The 26,159-nt window shown below is 47.9% G+C and overlaps 2 protein-coding genes across 2 annotated transcripts in view; one reads left to right on the top strand and one right to left on the bottom strand.

Annotated features, from left to right (window-relative positions):
• The window catches only part of LOC144162599 (uncharacterized), a 149,668-nt gene that overhangs the window by 69,700 nt on the left and 53,809 nt on the right, over positions 1–26,159 (bottom strand). The window lies entirely within an intron of this gene.
• On the top strand, positions 1,658–4,584 carry LOC144161942 (uncharacterized). Its single transcript, XM_077692498.1, has 2 exons — positions 1,658–1,854; positions 2,444–4,584. Exon 2 carries the CDS (start codon positions 2,448–2,450, stop codon positions 4,518–4,520), a length of 2,073 nt encoding a protein of 690 aa, XP_077548624.1. The 5' UTR covers positions 1,658–1,854; positions 2,444–2,447; the 3' UTR covers positions 4,521–4,584.

Here is a 26,159-nt window from a genome sequence, read left to right as displayed (position 1 = left end):
CTCTTAAAAACGGGGCTTTGATTTGATTTGATTTGATTTGATTTGATTTGATTTGATTTGATTTGATTTGATTTGATTAAGGGGCCGCTATGGCCATGTACCCTACACCTCGTCTTAAAGGTGTTGTGCCACCAAATTTTAAGTCTGTAAAAAGCCTGCTGTAGGCTTCCTCTGCATGCAACGACCCTCAACACGAAGTGCTGGGTACAGCAAGCGCTTAATATATATTTTAATTCGCTTCTAAAAATTACCTAAATGCTCTTCTGGAAATCGGGACCCATCGCTAGCGCCACTAACCATGACGTCAGTGAATTGCCAGCGCAGCAAAGTTTGTGACGTCATACAACGCTAGCGACTCGAGCGACGTGAACGTGAACTCCAGTTACCACAGTTTGTTTGGTCGCTTGGGGCCCTATTCTCGACTGCACAAATTGCCGGCAATTCAGGCAATTTTCCGGAAGTCTTTTCCGATTGGCTTTCAATTTTGGTCACGTGCTTCCGGTTGACAAAGCGGTTGTGTGTGCTGTCGTCATTTTGACGTTTCATGTCGTCTACGGACACCAGTTCTAAAGTTTGCCTTATTTCTCGTTACTAAAGGCGCATAATTCTTGGCCAGCAATGAAAAACCAGACTATATGCAGCGGACATGACAACGTAAGCCTGTCTTTGCTATTCAACAACAATACTGCTTGTAATACACACCCCCTTTGTGATTGGCTGAGAAGGCGTGACGTAATTTAAACAGTTGGCGGGAACGATTACGTCATGCATTGGCAACTTCAGCCTGCGTAAAAGTGACGTAATGCTACGTAACAGCTTGAACATGGCGGCTGTTTTGGTCGCAAAATACAAGCAAAATAGGGCACAATATTGCCGCGGCTTACGGCGCCGCGAAATGTGCGGCAATTTGCAGCAGGCGCAGTTTCGCATGCGCACGGTTTAAATCATGTTTCCTACCTAAACAAATTATAGTTTCAACTGCTTCCAAGTCAGCGATCATGGAACATACAAATAAGATGCAGTATTTTGCTTTTATTTTTGGCAATAAAATAAAAATTATTTGTTTGGCGTAACCGCAACATAAGAGGGCAGTACAAGCCTCTCCATGACAAAGAGAACCCAATGCATGGCATTTGTCCATACTTGTCCTAGTAAGCTGTTGGGTCACATGATCGAACTCAAGAGAAAAATAACAATGAAAAGTGACTATTTAGTTCATTACAGCGCTGATTGCAGTCGAGCTTGACGAATGAGTGATTCGGCGACATCGGTGCGCTCCGCGGTTATCAGGCGTAGCGTTTCGCTGCTCTTATGTGTCATAGAAGCGATGGTCGCGGCCGTCTTTTTCTGTGATCACGCCATAAACTTGTAACATAGCAGCAGACGATGGCGTGGCGGCGGTGGCGGCCGTGGCGGCAGGGAAGGTGATAACGCAACAAAGCTTGCATTGAAGCAGAAAGCCCAGCTATGTTAATAAAAGCAATTGAAAGAAATAAATAGACACGGTAAAAAAAATTGTGTGATGTTCTTTAGCTCAAAATCCGCCTTTCGCTCGCTATTGGATCAACGTTACTCGATCACCTTGTGGTGTTGGCGCCAAATTTGACCTCCAGAAATGTGTCTTTCTTGTCAGCCTCAGCTACCGTCTTAATTTTTATAGTAGGGGAGAGTCGGGAGGTTTGGGACGGTTGGAGGAATGGGAGAGCTCGTTTATCTCTCCAGGAGTTAGTTCAAACACGTTCATCGGCTGCTCACGAGATGGCGCTAGCATACCGATAGCCTGGCTGTAATGGTGGCCGTCTTCAGCGGATGGAGCTTTCTCTGACTACAACTCTCGTTTTTCACGTGTCAAAAGTAAGTATCCGCTTACTCAATTACACCTCTCTCAATTTTAAACCGCCCTGCCTATGCTGATACCAATTTTTCTTCGAAAACAGGCGTTAGGGTCGTACATCGTGCAATAACAAGTTTAGCCCTAACAAGAGAATTTTCGCCATTGAATGTATTTTTCGTTGGGCACACCACCTGGGGAGGAATGGGACATTTGAGTCGCGGGTGGAATGGGACAGTGTCCCATTCCTCCCCACCATACGGCTGGTGCTGTGTCTAGCGAATAAGCTCCAATGCTGTGCCGCTTTAGTTCCGAAAGCAGTTATTTGTTATTTAAAGTGTACAAATGCTTGGTGCCGTGATGTTATATAACAGACAGGCTGTTTCTGCGACAGTTGACGTTAAGACGCGCTAAACCAACAGGGCATCATAAAATGCAATGTTTCTCCACTAAAAAGGTGTGATTACTGAACACATTTGCGAGAAGCCCGGAATACGCACGTGAATAGTAGGAAGCAATAGGAGTGCTGTTACGTGCATGCAAGGAAGTTAAGCGTGCTTGGTGTGCGTGAATATTTACATTTGCCATTTTTTTATTAATTTCCATTTTCAGGAAGATGCCGCGGGTTTACAAGAGGAAGCATCCCGACAGAGCTCAAACATCGAACAATTTGATCCTGGATGCTGTGAGATTGGTGTGCGATGAAAAGAAAAGTATAAGAGACGTAGCAGAATCTTTTGAAATATCAAAATCATCGCTTGGCCGAGCAGTGAAGAAGTACAGAGAATGCGGTGACACAGGTGGCATCATGTTCAAGTCCAATTTGGTCTGCGGAATGGTCTTCACAACAGAAGATGAAGTACTCTTGAAAGAATATTTGCTGAAAGCAAGCAAAATGCACTATGGGCTTACGAGAATGCAAGTTCGTTCACTGGCGTACGAGTTTGCAACAGCCTTAAACCGGAAGTGCCCGGCGTCATGGGAACAGAACAAGGTAGCTGGAAGAGACTGGTTTATGGGCTTTATGGACCGCCATCCCGAGCTATCGCTTCGATCGCCAGAAGCGACCAGTCTGGGTCGGGCAACAAGCTTCAATAAGAACAACGTCGATGCTTTCCTTTCAAACCTGAAAAGTGTCTACGACCGATACAAGCTAACTCCGGACCGCATCTACAATTGTGATGAAACGGGCTTCACAACTGCACACAACCCACCAAAGGTAGTAGCAGCACGTGGAGAAAAGCAAATCGGTCAGGTCACATCCGCAGAACGCGGCGAACTGGTGACTGTTTTGTGCACTGTTAATGCCATCGGAAACGCCCTGCCACCAGTGTTCATTTTTCCACGCGTGAGGTTTAAAGATTTTTTTCTGAAAGGCGCCCCGGCAGGAAGCCTCGGTTTGGCAAGCAAGTCGGGATGGATGTCCAGCGAACTGTTTTTGTTGGCATTAGAACACACTGTGAGACATACGAAGTGCTCGAAGGAGGAACCAATTCTCTTAATTCTCGACAATCACGAAAGCCATGTGAGCATCAACACCATCAACAAGGCCAAAGAGAGCGGAGTCATTCTTCTGACCTTTCCCCCACACTGTAGCCACCGCCTGCAGCCACTGGATGTGTCCGTGTACGGACCATTTAAATCTCGGTACAACGCTGCTTGCAATGATTGGCTCATAAATAACCCCGGGAAGACCATATCCATCCACAATGTTGCACAACTAGTTGGATCCGCCTACGTATTAACGGTGACACAAAAGAACATAATCTCGGGCTTTCAGAAAACTGGAATTTGGCCTTTCAATAGCGAGCCCTTCACTTCGGATGACTACATGATGTCATCAGTCACTGACAGACCCGAAACGTCCGTAAGCGTAGAGGTGTCACGACAGACGGCCACCATCACCGAGAAAACGGACAGCGCAAGCCGACTGGAAAGTGATTTGAACTTTGAGACAAACGTCCATGATGCTCGCAACGTCTCTACAGATGTCTTCCCACCTACTGTCGGCAACGCAGCCTCGACGTCAACTGCATCTCCCAGCCGGATTGTTCCAAGTGACCTAAGGCCCTACCCTAAGGCTGCACCGCGTAAGACAGGGCAAAAAGGAAGGAAGAAAGGTAGGACAAAAGTCCTTACGGATACACCCGAGAAGCATGCGATTGAACAAGAAGCTACAGAGAGGCTGGCACGACAGAGTCTGAAAAAAAGAGCGCTTATCACAGCTAAGACTGTCGCCACTACCCGCCCAAAAAAGAAACGGCGACTTCAGAAGGAGTTCAGTTCCTCAAGTGAAGACGACACTGTTGCCATTGCATTTGATGATTCAGACAGTGACATGTCGGGTTCCGATAATGAGAGGCGGGACATTTCTGAGGCCGATTGCCCAAACGAAACTTTTCAAGTGAAAAAAGGCGATTTTGTCCTCGTCAGATTTGGTAAGAAAAAATCTGACGTTTATTACACGGGTAGAGTCGAAAGTAGTGACAATATTGACGTCATTGTCCAGTTCCTCCGAAAGAAAGAAGAGAGCTCAAAGTTTTACTTTCCTCCGCAGAAAGATATAGGGACTGTGCCAATGACGGATATTGTGATGAAGCTGCCAGGGCCAAAAACTATTGGGGGAACGAAGCGCCTGCAAGCTTGCTTCAAGTTTGATGTGGAACTATCGGCTTTTAATGTCCGCTGAAGACGTTGGGACCGATACTTTACTGGCGTCCCATTCCTCCCAAAGGATGTCCCACTCCACCCGAAGGGACGGGTGGAGTGGGACAGATTTTAGCTGTTAGAAATTATTTTTTTGCAGTGGCGCTAGAAGTGGCAGTAGCCCGTGTTTATCAGAATTTGCGCATCTTGTTCCGACTTGTACTATAATCCATCAACCATCTTTTTGCGTTCAAAATAAACAAAACTAAAAATGCATTTGTGAAAAGTGTCCCATTCCTCCCGACTCTCCCCTACATGCCAAGTGTTTTTATATCTTTCTTGCACAATATTTGATACCTTGGCAGCGATCTTTATGAGTGACTCGTCAAATTACACTGCATGTCGTCATAGCTATAGGTGCCGCACGTCACTGATTGCTTACGTCGTGCTTACGCAAAAAAACATGGACGAAATGCCGGCAATTTGTGCAGTCGAGAATAGGGCCCTTGGTCGTATCGACACACTATACCAGCTCCATTCGATTCAGAAGGGGTGCACGGCAACGTTGCAGAGAAAGTTCTGAGGTGCCGGTGCAGTGCAGCAGCGTGGTTCCGCGGTGCCGTGCATCACGGCTGCACCGTCTGCAGCGCCCCTGCGTGTTTACAATCGAGCGAGGTGCAGGCATAGTCGTCTGCTAATCATCCTCGCCTGTCGTCCTCTACAACTGGATGTTTACGGCCATCTGGGTTGCGCCGTATGCATCAGCGGCGACGCTAAGTTCGTCCCGCGTATCTTCGAGCTCGACGGACATCTTCACGCGGTCGCCGCAACTGCCGGTAGCCGCCTGCGAACCCGCAACGCCCCAACGCTCGCGGCACCGAATCGCTGCACCTCCTCCGTAGCAGGTGCAGCGGTTCTCTGCACCGCGGCGGCAACGCTGCTGCACCATGAGCAATCGAGCGACGCGGTGCACGGCACCATTCCTGCAGCGGCGAATCGAGCGCTTTGGTGCAGCGCACCGTGCAACGTTGCAGGCGTTGCAGGGAATCGCGTCTGAATCGAATGGAGCTACAGATACGACGGCGACGACGACGCGACGCCGACGAGCCGACGAGTCGTTAAAACATCGGCCAACTGCCGAATTGCCAGACCGCGTCGACCGCGTTGTCACACCACGCCGACGGCGACACAAACACGTAGGCCGATGGAAAGTCGCCGTAGTGTGACTGACTCGCCGACCGAAGACGCCAACAAAACCGGTCGCCTGACTGGTCGCACGACGCGTCGTCAATCGACCGAGAAGCGAAAACTGCGCCCCGACAACATTCGTGCCGCAATGAACGCGGCTCTATTTTGTTAGTTTCTGGAGGGTAATAAACTCAGTAAGTTCCATGAAGCCCATACAACTCAACACTAGCGCTAATGCGATCCGTATTTTGGCGTTCGACGCTTCGGCCGTGCTCTTCGGCGACGCCGCTACCCCGGAATGCGTGTGCGATCGGCTCGCCTGCAGAAAATAGTTTCGTGCAGAAGAAGAGTTACGTAGGGTAATTTGGGTAATAAGAGATCAGTATCGGCAAAGGTTTTTAACGTAAAACGTAAAACCAAAGTACGGCAAGCACTATCCCTTTAGTGCAAAATCGCAGTCGCAGCCGGGCACACTTATTTTTGCGAGCGCTTTCGCAAAATAGCAGAGTTGATGGCGATAAGCTGTTGCGGGGGCTTCGCAAAACCTTGCTGCGCAAGCGCTATTTAAGAAATTTGAGTTTACAAGTCAGGAATTCTGTAAACTAGCTAGTAAACACCGACGTGCGACTCCAATGATGGGCCTCCATCTAGTACACCTGCTATATCGCATTGGCAAGCCGGTTGTTCGGTGGCTCAGTGGTTTCGCGCGTCGCGCCCGCCCGGTCAACGTTGCGAGTTCGATTCGCGGGGAGGGTAACTTTTTTTTTTTGCGTTCTTTTTAGCATTTTTATGGTTTGCATATCCATAATTTTCATTTGTCTGCATCCGAGGATGCAGACAAAGAATCCGTGTCGGAGCTGTCGCGGCTTGACGTGACGAGTCGGCGTGTTTACTTCCGTGGTGAAACACGTATGTGGGGGAGCAGACGCCGCAGTAAAGTCGCAACGTACCGCAGCGCCGCATGGTAGACACGCGTGGCAGAGCGTCCGCGCAACCATAGCCTCCTATATAACCTACTAAAGGAGGCAATGGCGCAACGCTGTGACGTCACTGCTTGAATCGGCGCCCAGAAACCGAAACCGAATCCTGTTCACATGAATCGTGCGATAATAAATTTTTTACTCAGAATATGTGCATGTGAGAGCATGTATCATGCTTTCTAATGAAATATAAAACGTTTGCAACAAAGAATGCACAAGCAACAAATTTGGTGGCACAACACCTTTAAGGGAGTTAAGGTAAAAACAAACATGATGCAACCTCCTTTGCCCCAGATGCCAGTGAGTCACTTGCCGTGGAGAGGTCCTAGGTGAGCGCGAGCATGCGCAGGGGGGAACGGTCCGCTCACGTCTACGAGCACGTCGAGGCATGGCCATCTCGTGTCGGCGCCACTGGACAGATTTTACAGCAGGCAAACGGTTGACGCGGAGCCAACTCAGGCGCGTTACAGCCGATTCGTAGCATGGCGTTATCAGATGTGCGCGTAGCGGTGTGCTACGATCAAACAATCGCAAAACCTTCAGCAATATGTACGCGGGATGAGTCCTAAATTCAAAGCCACCAGCGTTGCTTCGTGACAGTTGTTGCGAACGCTGATATTGAAAAAAAAAAAAGAAAAAGATGAAGGGCGCTTGTAAGCTTCGCATTAAAGATTGGAGCGAGATAGTGTTACCGGATCTCGGTCGCATCTCGTTATCATTCGCTTGCTATGCTCTTGCGTCACACGATAGCACTGACGTCACAGTAACCCCTAGCGGCCTCCGCGAGCGGTGAAACTTTCCGCTGCTACGTTCACGCTGTCTGTTGGGACGCCGCTGTACGATCCTGGTGGTTTCGGTGGACATTACGGGATCATTCGCTCACGGTAAACGCCACCGATGACGCCGGCTTCTTCGCGACACGGTCCCTTCAACGTTACGCGTTAAAAAATTATGGAGCTGATGGGTTCCCATAGCATGTGAACCAGCCTTCATCAGGAACCTGAATATAAATCATGGTTTAATACTGATTGTTTGGACTTAATATGCTTATAAACGACTCCAGTGACGACAAACAAACTGCGTGAGACAAGGCAGACGATATCACGCATTTATAGCAAACCCCTTTCAAAACGCGCGCGCACTGACGTCACGGGTCCGGGGCTTTGGCGGAGTGATACACTACATGAGGTGGTGCCGTTCTTGAGTTGTAACCGAGTATAAGGGGTCTCGCGAAAATTTTTGCAGCGCTGGGGCTCCGACTCCGTCCACTCATACCACAACTCTCCCAGGCTACAGAAGTGGAATAGATCGGTTGTTTTATCAGTTGCTCGTAACAATACGAAGAGCTGTTCGAAGCGAACCGGTACGCGGCGCTGGGTGCGTTCAGGAAGTGGCGGACTTGTACAGTCCTCCAGCGTCTTAGCTGCGCTTCCCACACTCCTCGTCTTCTCCTTTCTTAACGTAAGGCAATTTGGCGGCAACTTTTGCACTGATCTGAACTTTAAGGTGTCATTCCAGTCCTCCACACTGGTTTGAACTGTTTTGCGTCAGAATGAACTATGCCACGCTAAATCAGAATACGACGCTCCAGCTTAGCCTGTCGATGACTGTACCCACCGGGAAACGTGGACTCGTGAAAAATGATACGGTGATAATTAATCATCATCGTCTCCACCATCATCATCATCATCATCCTCATTCTAATTATGTGCTCTGTGGTATAGGAAGGCCTGTTCAATTGAGTTTCAACGGTTGCTGTTCTGCACTCTCCGAGTCTATTCATTTCCCTAGAATCTTCTTAGTTCATCCATCCACCGAGTTATTCGTCTTCCCCATACATGTACTCCTGTCTCTCGGCAGCCATTCTGTCGCCCTCCAGTGGTCCACCGTTTCTCAATTCTCCGCATTGCACGTGAAGCGCAAGTGAACTGCCTTCTCTTAACGTTAACTAGGAAATCTCCACCCGTGTTTGCTCCCTAATCCGAGGGGGCCACTCATGTAAAGCCAACTAAAGTAAACATCAACCTCGCCTGCTTTGATTCCCTTCGACCATACAAATGTACCAGATCACTTTTCAAAAGCCCGAGCGAGCAGTACACCGCTCACCCTCGCCCAAATAAGTGTTAACCTGCGTACACGTCGGTTAAAGCTGCGTATTTACTACACTCGGTGACAACTTAAGAACGGCACCGGAAGTTGCCGCCGTAGCCGGATGTTTCTCCGCGCGGCGCAAGTAGGGCGTTACTGGGAACATTTTGAACATGGCGTGAGCCGTTCCCGGGATTTTTCGGGCTTAATGTGCTTACAAACGACTCCAGTGACGACAAACAAACTGCGTGAGACAAGGCAGACGATATCACGCATTCATAGAAAACCCGTTTCAAAACGCGCGCGCACTGACGTCACGGGTCCGGCGCTTTGGCGGAGTGATACACTACATGAGGTGGTGCCGTTCTTGAGTTTTAACCGAGCGTATGAGGCCCAAGCACAAGTAAACAAAAACTTTGATTAACGGTTTCGTGACGTTGCCCTGTTAAGTATTCGTAGAAGGTTTTCTCCCTGAGAAAATTCTTGATGAAATATCTCTGTGTTCAAATCAGAGAATAAAAAAGAAATGAAAAACACGGATTAATGCGCTACGTGCTTAAGAACGTTCCGGAGGATGGGTCGGGCAGGCGGAAGTGCAAACGCGCCCTCACTAAACTCACACTTCTCAAGCTTGAGAGCACCTTTTCGTGGTGCGCTTAACGAGGGCGGCTCAAAAATAACGTCACGGTGCGCCGCTTGGAAAACCATTAGGACCCGGATCAACTTCCAGTCAAAGGAGGCCTGCGACGGTGATGTTTGTCGAATACGGCACTCTTGCGCTGGGGCTCTTAAGGAGAATATCTTCAAATACTGTGAACCTTACTTGGTTCTTTAGGCTTCATTCTCTTTCTGCAGTTCTTTATGCGGTACTGCTCCTAAGCCGCAGCGAGTTAGAATGAAAGGAGTAACAGCATTATCCCGATGGTCATTTGAAATGAACGTTTGCACATTAAGTCGTTAATTGCCCCAATATCCCCCCACAATTATTTAATAAATGCCAGTTGTAAGGCAAATTCGTTTAGCTCAAAGTTCTGTCTTCATATCCGAAAGAAGCTATGGAGAATTTGCGTTTTCTAGGCCAACGAAAGCTCGCAACCCCCTCCTTCGCCCTCTCTCTCTCTCTCTCTCTCTCTCTCTCTCTCGCGCGCACACACACACACACACGCCCGCGCGCGCACACACATGCACACACGCACGCATGTGAGGCACGCACGCACATGCACACACGTCACGCACGCGCACATACACACACGCACATACGCACTCATGTGGCGCACGCACACACACACGCGCACGCACGCATGTCACGCACGCACACTTACACACACGCACACACGCACGCATGTGACGCACGCGCGCGCACAAGACGCCCAATCCTTCCCTTCGTAGAGGCGCCAGGGCTAAATGAAAGAAGCATTCCAGCCCGGAGCACCCCATCAGCTGCCAACTGTGACGCAACCACGCGTGTTCGCCAGCTGTCATTGTATCAAATACCTCGAGCCGCGTTGAGGACACGTCTCGCCCCAGCTGAACAAGTTACGTCGCATGCGCTGCAGCTGGCAGCGTAGACGTCGTGTATGCCGGATTTTCGTCCCGAAAACACTTCAGACCTTTGCGTTGCGTAACAGGGCGGTATTAAAGACGCGACGTGGCCTGTTCGCATTTTCACTTTGTTCTCGGACGCTTCGTGCGTCCACCCTGTGCTTGTGCTTGTCAAGATGAGAGATGCTCGTCTGGTATATATGACAGCCCTTTTGCTGTCTTCATTACGTAAGGGTTGACATCGGCATGCAATCAGGCGGGCTAATCTCCCTTTCAGAAGAACGCAGAAAGTGTAGCTTGCTAAGACAGCTGGTGCATTCTGACGTTTTGAAAAAACCAGCGAAAAAGGCATTGAAACGTTATATATTGTCTGATACTGAAGCGTTATATACAGTCTGATATATAAGCGTTATATATAAGACAGCAAGAAGAAGGAAATTGTGCTAGTTTACGTCCTATGGCTTAAGTGATACGGAGATTGCATTCCTACAGGGATGATTAAGGTGGTTGGAATGAATATTGCGTGTGCCTTATACTTGTGCTAAAAACTTTGCGCATGCGTGGTGGTCGGTTTATCGTAGCATGTATCATTCTTCAATTATATGTTCAGATGTTAGTCCAGCGAATGTGTTGTCCTTTCTTTGACCGTGTCTTCGCGCTTTTTTTTTTCGCCGGTTTTTCCAGAACACAGAAAGCCTGCACAAGAGGGGTGCGTGTACGCTCCGCTTTTACTTCCACAACATTCCCCTCCTTGCGTGTATATATTCAACTTGGGATGTCTTCCGCTATCTTGTAACTACGACTTTCGCTGTCGCCGACAGTTTCCGTAACCCTCTCAGCAGTCCTGGTGGCGTCCACGCCCTTTTCCTCACCTCGGTGGTGGGCGGTGGTGACAGGCCACCGTCCACCTTGTGGAGCGGGAGTAGGCTTGTGACTTTGGTGATGAGCGGGTGACACGTCACCTGTCCATGCTGCGGAGTGGGACTGTAGCTGTCCCAAAGAACGACATTCTTTGCGAACTTTAACATCACGTAGTGCATCCGGAATCACACATTCCGATGAAACAGAATTAAATGCGAAGCAGCTTTCGCAGCTATAACTTTCAACAGTTATTCAATGAGGTCCTCTTTTTCTCAGTGCGTGACTGGCAGTGAGTGTCTGCGGCCGCGTGTCCATCGCTAGCGGCTGGACGTGTGTGTGCATAGCGGTTATCACAGCGCATGCGCGACGTCCCGACCATTCGGCTAAAGAACGGTCATCCTGCATGCTCTCTTTCCTCTTTTCCGATCTTTCTATATCTCCCCACCTCCCTTTTAAGGCTACACTCCCCCAATTTACCCAATTTACACGGTCTCGACAGCACCCAGCTATTCCGTGGGTCTTACGAACAGTGTCCCGAAATAATGGGAACAACTTAACACAGCTACACTCTCCTCTGCGACGTAATATGCCGCAGCCATCAACATTTAGATGGTGTAACCGGCGTAACAGCGCGTAACCAAGCCGCACCCGTTACACTTTTCCTACGGTAGGAATATTCGCTCTCCGCGAGCTGCTAACTTACTAGAAATGGCGTTATTTTTACTTTCGGAAGTGCATTCTCGACTCTGCCCGTTTTATATTTAACACCATCAGCTCACACGCTCAGCCCCACTCTCCGAGTACGAAAAAGAAAGAATTATATAATACAGTTCATAGTTTTAACGAGACATTCAAGTTCAACCGTGCACTTAAGATCTCCTGGTTTATTAAGTCCCTAATGTGAAACCCAGCCGCGGCATCACTTTCTTAATGACGGCGGCTGCATGCAGTGGGCGCATCAAACATACGCGTTCCCAAAATATAGATAGCAAAGAGTGCACGAGGGAGCGATTGGCAAGCAGTTGCATTCGGCATGCGTCGAATGGGGTGCCGCGCGAAGGGCGTCTGTTTCGTAATAGATTAGGCCCCGCCGAGCGTTGGCCTCGGGGCCAGCGCGTGTAGCAGACTACGCGAAAAATAAGCAGTCCTGGAGTATCGCTAATGGCCGCCAGTTACTGCGCGTCGTCTGCTCGTGAGCTTCGCGATTCACTGCATTGGCTAACGACTTCGGAAGCACCAGCGCCGACGAAAGCGGCAGCACGGATTAAGCTTGGCTTGGCTTCGTTCTGTAAACAGATCGACCATTAGCGCGCAATCGTCGTGTTGTTCACTGAAGCCGTTGTGCTTTCTTACACTCGATCGTTGTTTGTTGTGCTTCGTTTGATTGACCTGCGTTGTTTTCGCCGTTTTTGTGGAAAGCAAACAAACTTCCACACGGCCGGCATCTGATTGGCTTCGTGTCCCGTTCTCGTGCTCTTTTTTGCTTATCTGCGCTGTGTACTACCGTACAGCGTCGGCTGCGTACACGCTGGGAGCAGCTCCCTAAGCCTTCAGATCAAAAGTGTGGCTGATGTAGAGACTAAAGGGTAATTATTTCCAGCTTGCCGTCAGTAATCGTCGTTCATTCCCCGCCGCGAATCAAGCGTCTGTGAATTGTTTGCGCTTCAACGTTGGGTATTCGTATGTTCACATTGTTCACGACTGGATCGTTTGCATTGTATACGCCACATGTTCTTAGCTGCAGCAACTTAGGTTTAGGTTTGTTTAGCATGCACAATCGTGTTTTGATTCTTGCAATCGTTCGAACTGCGAATCGGTTAATTGTTTATCGTGTATGGCGCCCGTCTGACTACGCTGTCCCATCCTGTTCCCACTATCGTCACTAAATCACCGCTCCAGGTTACACCGTGGATTATGGACAAATTTTTCCTCTGGTATGCAGTATCCTGCCGCTTTTGGGCGGAATTATTTCAACCTGGTACCCGCCGCGTTGGCTGAGGGGCTACGGCATTGTGCTGCTGAGGCCAAGGACACGGGTTCGACCCCGCCCGCGGTGGCTGCTTTTCTGTTGCGAAAACGTCCCCCGTGTGTCTGATTTAGATGCGCGATTAAGATCCCCAGATGATGAAAATTAAAGCGGAGCCCTCCACTATGGTGCGCCTTAAAGCCCAGGTGTTGCTTTCGAGCGTTACACGACAATCAATCAATCAATCAATCAATCAATCAATCAATCAATCAATCAATCAATCAATCAATCAATCAATCAATTTCCACCTTGTGTTAGTTTTCTTAATTATATGTGTGTGCGTGCGCGCGCGTTAGTTTTCTTTCGTATATTTAAGGGTGTTGAGTTCAAATTCCCCGACCTCCGTTAACCTTTCCTCTGTACCTAATTTCGCCTCAAACGTGTTTTCTCCGCACTAAACGGGTATGTCAGGGGTGAATCGTGTGTACGGTGCTAGTAGAAAGTGAATGTCGTTCACCTGGTTATACATACCTCTCGTCAATAGATTTTGTTCTTGTGAAAGTGTTTTTGCAGCAAGGCTGTCTATGGCTAGGATGTGGAATTTTTATGGGGTCCGCGAGAAAAAAACGCAATGTAGGAAAGCCAATAAAGATCAAGCTTACACCGAAAGGTAACTTGTTCTTGATAAAGATGACTGCTTATATTGCCACTGGAAGAGGTCTTTTCCGCATTACATTTGTGCCTAGAAGTGAAGCCGACTTTAGGGATATGAATGTAAACTTGGTTTCTGTAATTTGACTTTTCCCCCTTGGTATGTTGCACAGAGATATAAAGAAAATTGCGATGCGAACGGGGCCTGCAATCGTCGATAGCGTGCCGACACTAAATTGTGTTTTTTAGGCGAAGCTGTATATGGTTAACCCCCCAGTTTTCATTCCGGTGAAGCCGCTTTACTCGGCTCCGCTTTCTCGTTCTTCCTCGCAGCCGCCGACGCCTCTTTCACAAGCTGGCAAGAGGCCGATGACGGCGCTAGCGCCTTTATCAGCAGTTGCATTTATTCCTCGCTATGGGACTGAAGCGTGCCGTTAGCTCGGAAAAAGAGCAGGAATTTTGAAAGAGTGCCTGCGCGCACAGAAGCGCGAATGGGCGAGAAAATAACGGAAAGCCACTGCCGCAGAACGTGTAGCCGCCGCCGTTGCCGCCTCAAGTTCCACCTCGTCGAGTAGCTGCGAATCTCTCCCGAGTGGAGAGCAACTTTCCCAATTCGAGCGGCGATGTGGGCGAATAATCCTTTTTCAGCTTGAAAGGCTTTCTGATGACATTTTCACCGGTGATTTTGACGTCTAAAGCAAGCGCACATCTCCGGTTGCAAGTTTATGCGTGCACGAAAGGGGGGTAGGGGGGAGGCGCGTGCACGCGCAGGTAGCTTTTATGCCTCCGCCGATGACATGCCCATCGTGCTGGTGGAAGATTTCAACATGACGTCTCACGGTCCAATGCGACCTCTCTGCTGTCCTCCGTGGTCGAGCGGTTTGAGTTGGTACGTTACACAGGCAGTAAGATGCCTAAGACTCGGGAGGGAAACGTACGGCCCTGTGTTGGTCGGCTACAATAAAGTTCGAGTCCTTGCCAGCTCCGTAAATGTGTTGACGCAACGCAGTGATTAAACATAAAACGCCCTCACAGCCACAGGTTGCACCATAGAAGCACTTGTTCTTTTTTTAAATGCAGAGCATTTCTTTAACTCACGATGTCACCCGCGTTGACGTCCGTAGTCGTAGTCCGCACCCCTCCCCCTACACTATAAAAAAAATACTATCCGGCGCCTGGTTTCGATCCCTCGACCCTGCGGGCGGAACGCAATGTACAGGGTGCTCTACCCACTGCGCCACAAAGCCGACACAGAATGGGAGGCTACGAACGCGCCTTATATCCTTGACTCATTCAAACTGCGTCACGAAGCTGCTGATACAACGCATACACTACCACCAACTCCCCAAACACTAAACGTTAACGCAACACACCCACCCCCTATGCGACGCATTTACTCGAGTCCCCCTCGCGGGGAGATGGGCCCAATTTTTAAGTGCGAATGCACTTCTTAAGCGAGCCTGAATCGTCCGCCGCCGTAGTCCGCATAGCAACAGCTGCGGGTGCGCGCGCTCCTCGTCTTCCCTAGCAATGGGGGGAGATGGGCGCGCGCTGCCTGGCCGCTGACATGGCACATACCCACGTGGGGGATTGGCCAGGAATCGGGCGTGAGAAGGGCTAATGCACCCGCTTAAAGGAGTACTGACACGAAATTTCAAAGCTGAGATCCGCTCTAGCAATCAAGTACAACGACAACACAAATAGGTGTCTGTGAATAAATGCATCTTTCTTTCTTTGTAGTTGTGAGTGTGTGTGTGATCTCTCTTTCGCGAACATTACCGAACCGCGCAAATTCAACTCGTGCATGCGCACTTTCACATTCTTCCCCTCGGGGAAATGCGGGGAATTTTTTTTCAGATACATTGCTTCGGTCTGTCGTCTCCGGCGACCGACAGAGCGTAGACCAGCTATTTTCAGCGTATATGAAAAACAACACGCATAAATAAATAAAGAAGAATCCGGGGCATCCACTATTTGAATGGCTTTCCAGCAATTCATTGATGTTTAAAGCTGAAGCCGACCTTGCGGAGATTGCCTGCAAGCCGGCTTTTCCTCATTCTGGCGCCGCAGTGAAGCATGGTCATCTACGGAGGGAGTATGGTTACAGCCCCACTTTCTTCTGCTCTCCACCGCCGCAGTCTCTTTCTTAAGTCCTGTTTACCCCTCGCCACGGGCGGCGTCCCTCTTCCCGCTTGCATTGCGCAGTTCCGGGCGCTCTTCGGCGGCCATCTGCGCGGCGCATTAAAGCCATCACTGTCTCTACCAGCCAATCGTGTGTCCCACTAGCCTGTGACGTAGAGATCGCGCCACTGCCGTTATAATTGAACATAGCAAATCATTTATGTCGCTAAAACCCAACATATCAAATTGCACCAGCGCGTGGGTGCACTACGCTCAGTTGCAGCGACGCAGATAGCATTCCGGTTGCTGTGCCCGGCGTCTTAAAAATACCCGCATTGCAATAGGAAAAGTGGGCGTTGATTTATTTTTGTTCGATAGGTAAGGCTCACTTCACATCGCTGCTGTTGATTACCACTCCAGGTACCCTGAAATGACGCGGCTTCATCGAGGATCGCCATCGGGGACATCTAAAAACCACCTCCTCCAGGCACGCGATCCCAAAGACGGTGATATATCCGTTTCCTTCTGGTACAAACGCTTTGCCAGTGCTTAATTATGGATTCGAGCATATAACAACCAGCTCTCATTACCCGCAGGCAAATGGGGAGGCTTAACATGTGGTACGAACGTTTAACGGCCGATACTCAAGAAATCTCGAGAGCCCTATGTGGCCTGCCTTAAACCACCTGAATTCTTCCGGTCCAACTGGGTACCATTCCGCACAACTTCTGATGAGCCGTCGTCTGTGGTCAAGAGTACCGTGCGCGCCGTATTTGCTAAAGCCACGCACTGTAAGCTCATCTTGAAAAAAGCCGGATCAAAGATATAGGCAGAAGCAAAAACTGTACTTAGGTGTCATATTTAGGTGTCATGTTTGACTCAGATATGAAATGGAAATCTCACATAGATAAGACATGCTCGAAGGTGGTGTATGGCTGCCACGCGTTGAAGCCCGTGAGTGTTTCAGCACAGTCACTTTGCATACCCTATATTTACCATTTGTGCATAGCCATCTGAGCTACTGTATTGGATCGTGGGGCAGCACATACAAAACACATTTGAAACTTCGCAGGCGCTTAAAAAAGGCGACAATGAGAATTATTACATTTTCAAATAGGACTGATACCAGGAAACCGCTGTTCCAACACATGCGCGTAGTTCCGTTGCACTATGTTCACGTAATAAGCGTTGCGGATATAATAAACAGAATAGTAAAACATGACGACCGTCTACCACTAAGCAGTTTTAAGTTACCAGCACTCAGTACAAGAGCTGCGACGAACAATTGCTTTAATTTACCGGTTGCTAAAAATGTATACGGTCGGCGGCTTAGAATTTCATGGTGCTCGCATTTGGAATGCTATACCGGCAGATTTGAAAGCCGCACGCAACTTTTCTGCGGCCATGAAGCGTTTTATGTTAGAGGACAGTGCTGTTGTTTGATAAATATTCTACGTGCTTTTCTTTGTACACAAAATGCATTGTGTAATCCAGCATATGCATTTTTACCTGTTCCATTTGTCATACCGTTTGCTGAGTTATGCGGCATGTCTAACCTTTGGTACCAACACTAGCCAGCCAGGCTTTGGGACCAAAAATGTTTTTCGAAGTTTTTGTATCACATGTTGAAAGTGACATTTAAAAAAAACACATTAAAACATTACTTTGACAGGCGTCATGCTGCTAGACCGCTTCAACGGTTATCCACAGGCAACGAGATGTGGCTCCGGCACCGAGGTGCTGCAGGTGCAGTCATGGTTCCCTCAGAAACTTCAAGGTTCTTACTGGGTCAGGAAAAAGAAGAGAGTTCTGCGCAGGAATATACGCCAAGTGTTCCTACTCTCTGAAACTCCTGCACATCCCACAGACCACGAAGTCGGCCAGCCTTCAGAAGCAACAGAAATAGCCAAAACTGAGTCCAACCCAGCCTAATGCAACAGCCAACCAAAAGTTGGACAGCAGAGTCCCTAGTCAACCGAACCTGAAAATCTGGGTGTAGCCCGAAAGAACCCATTCCCGTTTGACCCCTTCCCGTTTGAACCCATTCCCGAAACGCCCTTCCCGCTTGACCCGTCCCGTATGCGCCCGTTCCCGAAACGACCTTCCCGCTTGGGCGCTTCCTGTATCAGCCCGTTCCCAAAACGCCCTTCCCGTTACAACCCGCTCCCAAAGCGCCCTTCTCATTTGAACCCGCATCGTTCCAACCCATTTGTATTTCTGAAAATATGAGTTACCGTCTTCGAAACTGTTCTCCAAAATGTGCTTACAAGCAACGGGTCATGCACTGAAAACTTGTATGCAGGAAACTTTCCGGAATCGACCGATATTTCCGGCCGATAAAAGTTTCTGAATGCCTTAGGCCGATACTGCCCTTTTGACACAAAATTTGTAGCGGCGAAAGTGTACAAGAAAGATACCCAATATCTTGAGTAATGCACGCATTGGATTTTTCTGCAGTTGGTGTTCGTACGTGCGGCAGAAATTTATTTATCAGCCGCTCGTATGCTCATTGTTTGGAGCGTAGCTTTGTCTTCGGGTTCGAGAGATCTAGATCAAAGATGTCCGTAGGAAAGACTTTAAAAAAGGCAAAAACATGTGCATAAATCTGAGAATTGGCTACTAATGCCTTTCCTGCGGGAGTAATGGGCAGATTTTTTATTTATTCACCGATTCTTTACGGCCTGGTTGGGCTCATGCAGGAGTGAACATAAAACACATCAGTATTGGTTGGCGTAGTTTAAAAACACCCAACACAAATAAGTAAAAGGCATAAATATGTAATAGACGCAAAGAGGTCCGAACGCAAAGGGGTCCGAACAACGATATGCATTCGTAATGTTTTCCAATTTTAAAACACCACGATTCAACCAGAACACACATTTCCAATACGTGGGGAAAATTCTTCTAACGATACCGAGTTCACTATCCATTCAGTTACTTATTCCAGTAAGAAATTGCACGAGGAAACAAAGAACTTTTGAATAGTAATTCAGCTGATTGGCTGCCTAATATTCTTACTATGATGTCTTCTCGCTAAACGTCTGAAAGGCCCTTGGAGGTAGTATTACCGCGACAATTTTAAGTTTCTGTAGTAAAAAAAATTACGCTAGAGACGACCCTGCGCTGCTTAAGTTTCTGAAGGTTTACTCTATTATGCAAATTGAGTATACTAGAGTGACGGGAATAAACAGAATCCATAAAACGCAAAGCTAAGTTTATAATTTTCGCCACTTCTCCTGAATGCGATTTTTTATAGCCACATGTGACATATGTATCCAGATACATAGGGTTTCTTTATTTTTATACATCTTTTTGTCTTTTATAGTTTTCATCTGCTTCTTTTCGACATTGATGTACACTTGCGCTATTATAGCGATTAAATGTGTTAGTCCGCCAAATACGATTTCTTTCAAAGTGAGGGTGTTTTTGCGATTTTTTTATTTGTGCTTCCGCGGCGCTTTTCTGGGCTTTTTTATCATTTTTGGTAACGAAGTATCAGATAGTTTTGATTTATTTAGTTCCCTTTTAACATTTGTTGTCTTTTCTGGAGGGGGGGTTTCAAATATTTGTTTTTATTAGTTATTTACTCATCCTTTGAGGAATATCTTGAAGCTTGAGTTAAAGTTAGCTCAAGAGTGTGGATAAAATATATGTTTGTGTATAAACCTTTGGTTGATCGTGTGTGTTAGTAGTTCCTCCTCACACTCTTTCGGGACACGGCCATGATGGCGTCGCTTTAATGCAATAAAACTTAAGGGCCTGGTGTTTTGGGGGTGGATCTAAAGAAGCTAGAGACGAGAGTCAGTCGACCGAACAAGTGCAAACGAGGGCAGACACAGGGCGACCCTCGTGACCTAAATACATTTAGTTAAGTGCATTTAGTTATTTTGCTGTTTTCGTTTTCATAAGCAACGTGTTTGTTAATTTGTTGTTAATTTGTTAATTGGTGTGTTAATTTAAAATATTTGTTTGCTAATTTAAAAGTTTTGTTTGTTAATTTGTTAATTGTTAATTTGTTTGTTAGGCTTTGTTAATTGAAAAGATTAAAATATTTGTTAATTGGTATAACTTGAATTGTAACAAATGAAAAACAATATGAAAATGTTTTTATAACGTTTCATAAACTGCGTACGTTATTCTGGGAACGGACTAAATAGCAAAATACGAAACGGGAAGGTTCTTTCGCCCCGGGTTGAAATGGGAAGGAACAAACGGGAAGGTTAAAATGGGAACGGGTTCAAACGGGAACGGGCCAAGTGGGAAAGGGCGAAACGGGAAGGTCGTTTTGCGCCGGGTTGAAACGGGACGGAAGAAGCGGGAAGGGCGAAATGGGAATGGGTTCAAACGGGAACCTCCCGACAGGACTACTTAGCCTGCCAGTGATATGGACACACCGCGTGACGCTCTGTCACCCCCTCCACTAAGTGTTATTGGTCATTAGGGCAGCCATCTTTGGCGGGCGCTTGGGTGCCCGCGAAGTCGTCGAAAGCGGCTTATGTCCACAGCAGCATGGGACGCCGCCGCGTCATTGTCTGTGACGCCGCGTTGTATCCCGTCGGTGTGGGTGGGCACGACAGAAGGCTTGGGCGGTCGAACCCGCGGACATCGACGGCGGATTTCGCAACACCGCACGCCGATCTTGACATTGAGCTGTTCAAGCGCCGCGGCCTCCAGAATAATGTGGATACTCAGAAAAAACAGAGTACATCCGCCTATTGCGAGTGGAGAGGTCGAAAGTCGACCCCTCTACAAGCAATACTCTTATGTGCAGAACGAGGGCTGGTTGAAGTAGGCACGAGAGAGGAAAAAGACGCCGCAGGAAGAGGCAGTCATTCACAAAACTACACAAACACAGCTTGGAGATCGGAGGCTGTTAGCAGAATCCGTCGCCGGGGTCGGTCTCGCAGATGTTCCATGAGGAGACGGGCGGCCCGCAGCTCCGCGGCGTCGCTTTGTGTGAAACGGCTGCAGGCACCACCGCGGTGTCGGCACAAAATAAATGGCTCAGCTACAACGCACAGGGTGTTCTCGGCACCCTTCAGGATGTCCCTGCACCGAACCGAACCCCAGTGAAGCACGGGGCTCTCCACTCAGGAAAGCGAGCTGTCAATCAAAGGGACCGAAGTAAGCCAGGCAAGATTTGTTGCCCTTTGGCTGCTGCATTCATGCCCGCACAGCCCCATTCCTTTCGCCGAAAGTAGGAACACTGACGCCCTCATGTTTACCTGTTGGTAAAGTAACTACATATATCAGCCAACGAAATCCTTCTCAACACGTGCAGCTAAGCTGATTTTAGTCAATTGGAACAGCAGTGACATCAGGCGTTGCCGGAGAACCAAATGAGCAAAAGTTAGTTGTAGTGCATCCGTCGGCACCGCATGATGCGCGGCTGTTTCCGCACCGGAAGAGCCGAAACGGAAGAGGAGAATGAAAGGGACGAGCATAAAGTTCGCGAGCTATCCGACTCTGTGAATGTGGATGAGCGGCGAAGCTTTCTAGCACACGACACACATAAAGGTGACAAATTTTGTGTCACACAATAAATATAAAGGGCATGTGCAACGACGAGAGAAGAGAATTCAAGTTCAAAATGGAGAACAGCAAGTTTAAATAATGAACGTTTATGTAACGGGGGTCCAGCCTTAAAAATCCCCCCCCCCCCCACCAATGCCAGAAATATCGGGGGGGGGGGGGGGGTGCCCCTCCGTACGCTAGTGGTCGCCACCATACCGCCCGGGATCGCTGTCCACCCTCGCTTTATTTTTGACTGGATTTGTGCCTGGATAATGTACCGTTATGGTTGATAATACTCGCTTGGTTAAACATCGGGATTTGGGTATGGTCGACAGAGACACAAAAGACAATGTCACGTATGCCAGTTGGACAGTGAAGCTCAACGCACCGAACGGCTGTGCAGCTATAACCGGCTGTACGCACTGGCGCTTCTATGTTTACGTGTGCATTCGTAACTTGCATTGTTTACCCCCCACCCTCACTCCTACTGCTATGTAAAGAATGTGCATTAAATTTAAGCGCAAATGGCTTGGTCAGCAAGCTTATATAACCCCCGCCATAGCGTTGGATTTGTCCGGCCTCAGCCAATCGCATAGCTGCGCATACGTCATAGATTCTAGAGCGGGAAATGAGCTAGTACGTCGCATGGCCATTCCTTTTTCCTAATTATATAGCTCATTTGAGCGAAGTGTGCGTTAATAGTGGTGTCAGTATGATTCTAACGAGGCAATCTTTCGAACGAACCAAACTTGCATTTTGTCTGCAAGGCCCCTTTATGTTTGACCAATATAAAAATATATTTCATTCTTACTTCTCTCGGATGTTGCAAGGATGTACTTATATCCGGAATAGATATAATACGACGGACATCCGTTGGTTGCTTAAAAGGGAGTTGCGAAATTATCGGGGTGACTTTAAAACACAGATATCTCTCGGGTGGACTGCCGGCTCGTTTCCGCACGAAGATCGAAAATGGTGCGTTCGATAGCCCGTTTTGTTTAAAAAAATAATAAAACCAGCGGCGGTGGTTGCCTCGTTATTTCGTAATATCACAAAATCATTTGCTTTCGCAAGGGTGCTGATTCTGTCCTAAAACTTTTTTCGGCGGCCGAGCATTAAAATAAAAAGAAACACATCTGATTGTACCTGCACCCGTAGGCGCAAACTGGCTTTTATTCTCATGCGAATAAAGTGTGCGATTTCTGTCGCTGATCCTATTTTGTAAAAAGGGATCGCAAAGCGCACGGGTTGAGGCTGAACGATGTCGGCGGCCCCTCCACGAAACTTAAAGTCACTCAGATAATGTCGCAAAGAATACGTGCAAGTATAGAGCGCAGACAATTGCGCGCACGCACACAGACAAAAAGAAGCAACGCCAAAACCCTTCACCGCACGACACACCGTTATATATGAGACTATATGCAAGTTAACGGTTTCTCTTTGTGTGTGTATTTCTCGTTTACGAACACGTTAGTAGAATCTTTTGTGGGAGAGATTTTTTTTATGCTTAGTCTCACTGATTGCCCCCCCCCCCATCTGTCCTCTCCGCCTTCCCCCCCCCCCATCTGTCCTCTCCGCCTTCCCCCCCCCCATCTGTCCTCTCCGCCTTCCCCCCCCCTCCCCCCCCCAATCTGTCCTCTGCGCCTCCCCCCCTCCCCCCCCCAATCTGTCCTCTCCTCCTTCCCCCCCTTCCTTTTCTCTGCGCATGCGCCGGGTATCTCTTACGAGAGAAACTTATCTTGGTTTGTCCTGCCACTAAGTGTGGAACCGCTACTAGACTAGACCGTGCACTAAGTGCTGCTTGTTTGATACTAACATTCACTGATAGTACAAAATTCTATAAATTATTGAACATAATAAATACAGCACTATTCCCACTCGAAATTACGATTAAAAAGTTTTTGCAAATCCGCATGCTGTCTTTTATATGCTCACATTAAAATGCATAATTCTAAAACTTTTGCTAAAATATTTGATTTTTGCGACAAGCCTAAAGGACTTTCCGAGGCTGGCTATATAAAAGCAAGAAGAGCCGGTGTATTTCTAAGGTAACTGAGTTGTACTCGCTCTCCTCGTGCATCCCGTTGGTTTTCTCGCTTAATTTATTTGTTGGTTGTCTAAGTGTGATGTGCGTGTTGAATGTGTCTATGTCGCGCTGCACGCTCAGCCGATCCACACTGACACGCGTAGCTTTTTACTAGGTTATGCATGGCCTAAGTGGCCATGCATAACATAGCCATGCATAACCTAGCCATGCATGGCCTAACTGGCCATGCATAAACTGGCTATAACCATGCATTAGTAAAATTCACTAAGTACTTAGTTTATACTGGGGCAAGTAACTATACTCGGTTACAACTCAAGAACGGCACCACCTCATGTAGTGTATCACTCCGCCAAAGCGCCGGACCCGTGACGTCAGTGCGCGCGCTTTTTGAAAGAGGTTTGCTATGAATGCGTGATATCGTCTGCCTTGTCTCACGCAGTTTGTTTGTCGTCACTGGAGTCGTTTATAAGCATATTAAGTCCAAAAAATCACGGGAACGGCTCACGCCATGTTCAAAATATTCCCAGTAACGCCCTACTTGCGCCGCGCGGAGAAACGTACGGCTACGGTGATAAGGCACAGCGGCAACTTCCGGTGCCGTTTTTAAGTTGCCACCGAGTATAGTTAGTGTTCTGTTAATAAGTACCACGACCTTTTTTTTAAGAGTTTGGCCGCCGCTACTGCTCCCTGACTAGCCATGATGCGCGGCGCATGCGCGGAGAAACTCTGGCTAGTCAGTGGTAGTAACAGTCAGGCCGGGTGAAAATCAAGGCGAACTGCCCTCACGCAAGATGCGAAAACTTCTTTTTTTCCCTTTAAGAGAGCGAAATTAAACCCGTCACGCTTCCAAAGGCCCGAGGTGTCGGTGGCAGGGGAAGTTAACACCGCCACTGTATGCGTTGACAGTTACGTCGATAATTTAGTCCGCATAAAGAGTAAGTACGGCAGTAAAGAATATCGCCTCAAAAACTAATACAGGGCGCAGTGATAGACACATTGATTTCTTTGTTGTCTAGCTTTAGTGGCTGCGGCTGGAAGAAGCTCCGTCATTTATTATTGGAGCACCTGGGTTTCTTCGACACTGCAGTTTGCCCTTTTCTTTCTTGCTTATGTGTCTGGCATCGACCAGACTGGTGTTGGCTCGGCTCTCCATTTATTTATGTTAGTTTCGTGCTCCAATGAAAGCTTTCTCTCATCCTTGCGTGCTGACCGTCGCTCGTGGCGGCATTGTCTTTTTGAGGAGATGATAATTGCTCGTGACGGGTTGCCGTATAATCTTCTGGTGACTAGGGTTTCCGGCCGGCACGCTTTAATTATGTCACTGCAGCTTTTAAGAAGCTCCACGAGTCATTCGATATTCTCGGTAGCCCATGTCCAATGTTCAATCTGAAGAAAAAACCGTAATGAAAACAAATTAACTCAATATTAGGTGATTTTTTTTTTTGGGGGGGGGGGGGGGCGGCGAAGGATAGCTTGTATGATAGCTAACCGAACACAAATATATTTTTCGTCACCTCACTGTAATAGAAGTAGTTTTTTTAATCCTGCCGCGGAAGATAAGAATGGACGAAATACCCCCCCCCTCCCCCCCTCGTTCCCCCTCCCCATCCTCTTAAAATCTGAGATTTGGCCAAGTCGCCAAAACAGCTTTGAAGATCCGATGAGTTGAATGATGTCCACGCTCGAGATTTGTCGCAGATTGCCGGGGAAACATGTTCTTGAATTGTTTTAGGCTAACGAAATTCTGTTTGTTTCTCCCGCCCCCCCTCCCCTCCCTTCTCCTCATGATCCCTCGACATACGCCCACCCCTCTTACCTGCAATTCCCTTTCCCTTTCCCCTTTGGTGGTTAACCAGGTGAACATTAAAATGGCTTACACCCTTAATGGTGTATATTTGTTTATACCCTAGCAAAAACGCAAAATACACCCTTTAAAAAGGTGTTTTAGCGCTAATCACACTCTGCCCAAGGGTGTTTTTTTTTTTGTTCTTTTTGATGTGGTGTAGACAAAAAGAGCGTAAATTATTTTACAGCAAAATGCGGGTCTTGCGCATTTAAAAAAAGTGCGCGTGCGAAGGGGCAAGCCTTTAATGTCCAGAAAATACATGGCAGTTGACTTTGAGAATTCTTGGAGACTTATCTTTACGACCGTTCAGGAGGACTGCGAGTATGGGCGGCGAATCGGTGAACATTCATCATTAACAATCAGCCCACAAAAGGCGTGGCACAAAAAGGGGGTAATCGACAGGGCAGCGCTAGCTACTCTCAATCATTTTATTTAAAAAAAAAACCACTTCAGTCATTCACGTGACTTGGAGCTTAGCGCAGTGCAAAGTGACTAATTTCTTGGTTAAGTTGCGTAAAATAAACGCAGCGTACTATGATTAAGCCCGAAGCGGCGAGAGTACAACGAAAACTCGCCAACAAAACGCGCACTTACGCATCGTTCCGATCTAATGCAGTCCAGGTGCGTAAATTACCTGCATACACATTTTAATTAAAAACGTGGAGGGAAGCCAGATCACCGTGATTCCGCTCAACACGAAAAGCAAAAAACGACTTCTGCCGATTTCTTTTCTTTTTTTTTCTTTTTTGCATTTCGCTTACTTTACTGCGTTATTCTCAAAGCTGGGACAAGGTTTTTTATGTGTCGTAAATATCCCCCCTGTGCCATTGTTGTGTTGCATGTGTGTGAGTGTGTGTGCGTGTGTGGGACATTTGCTT

Source organism: Haemaphysalis longicornis, unplaced genomic scaffold, assembly GCF_048455015.1.
Source record: "Haemaphysalis longicornis isolate Haplotype H1 unplaced genomic scaffold, Haemaphysalis longicornis Haplotype H1 scaffold_12, whole genome shotgun sequence".
Classification (NCBI taxonomy): Eukaryota; Metazoa; Arthropoda; class Arachnida; order Ixodida; family Ixodidae; genus Haemaphysalis; species Haemaphysalis longicornis.
Note: the sequence above shows the minus strand (reverse complement) of the source record. Positions and strands in the feature narration are given on the sequence as shown.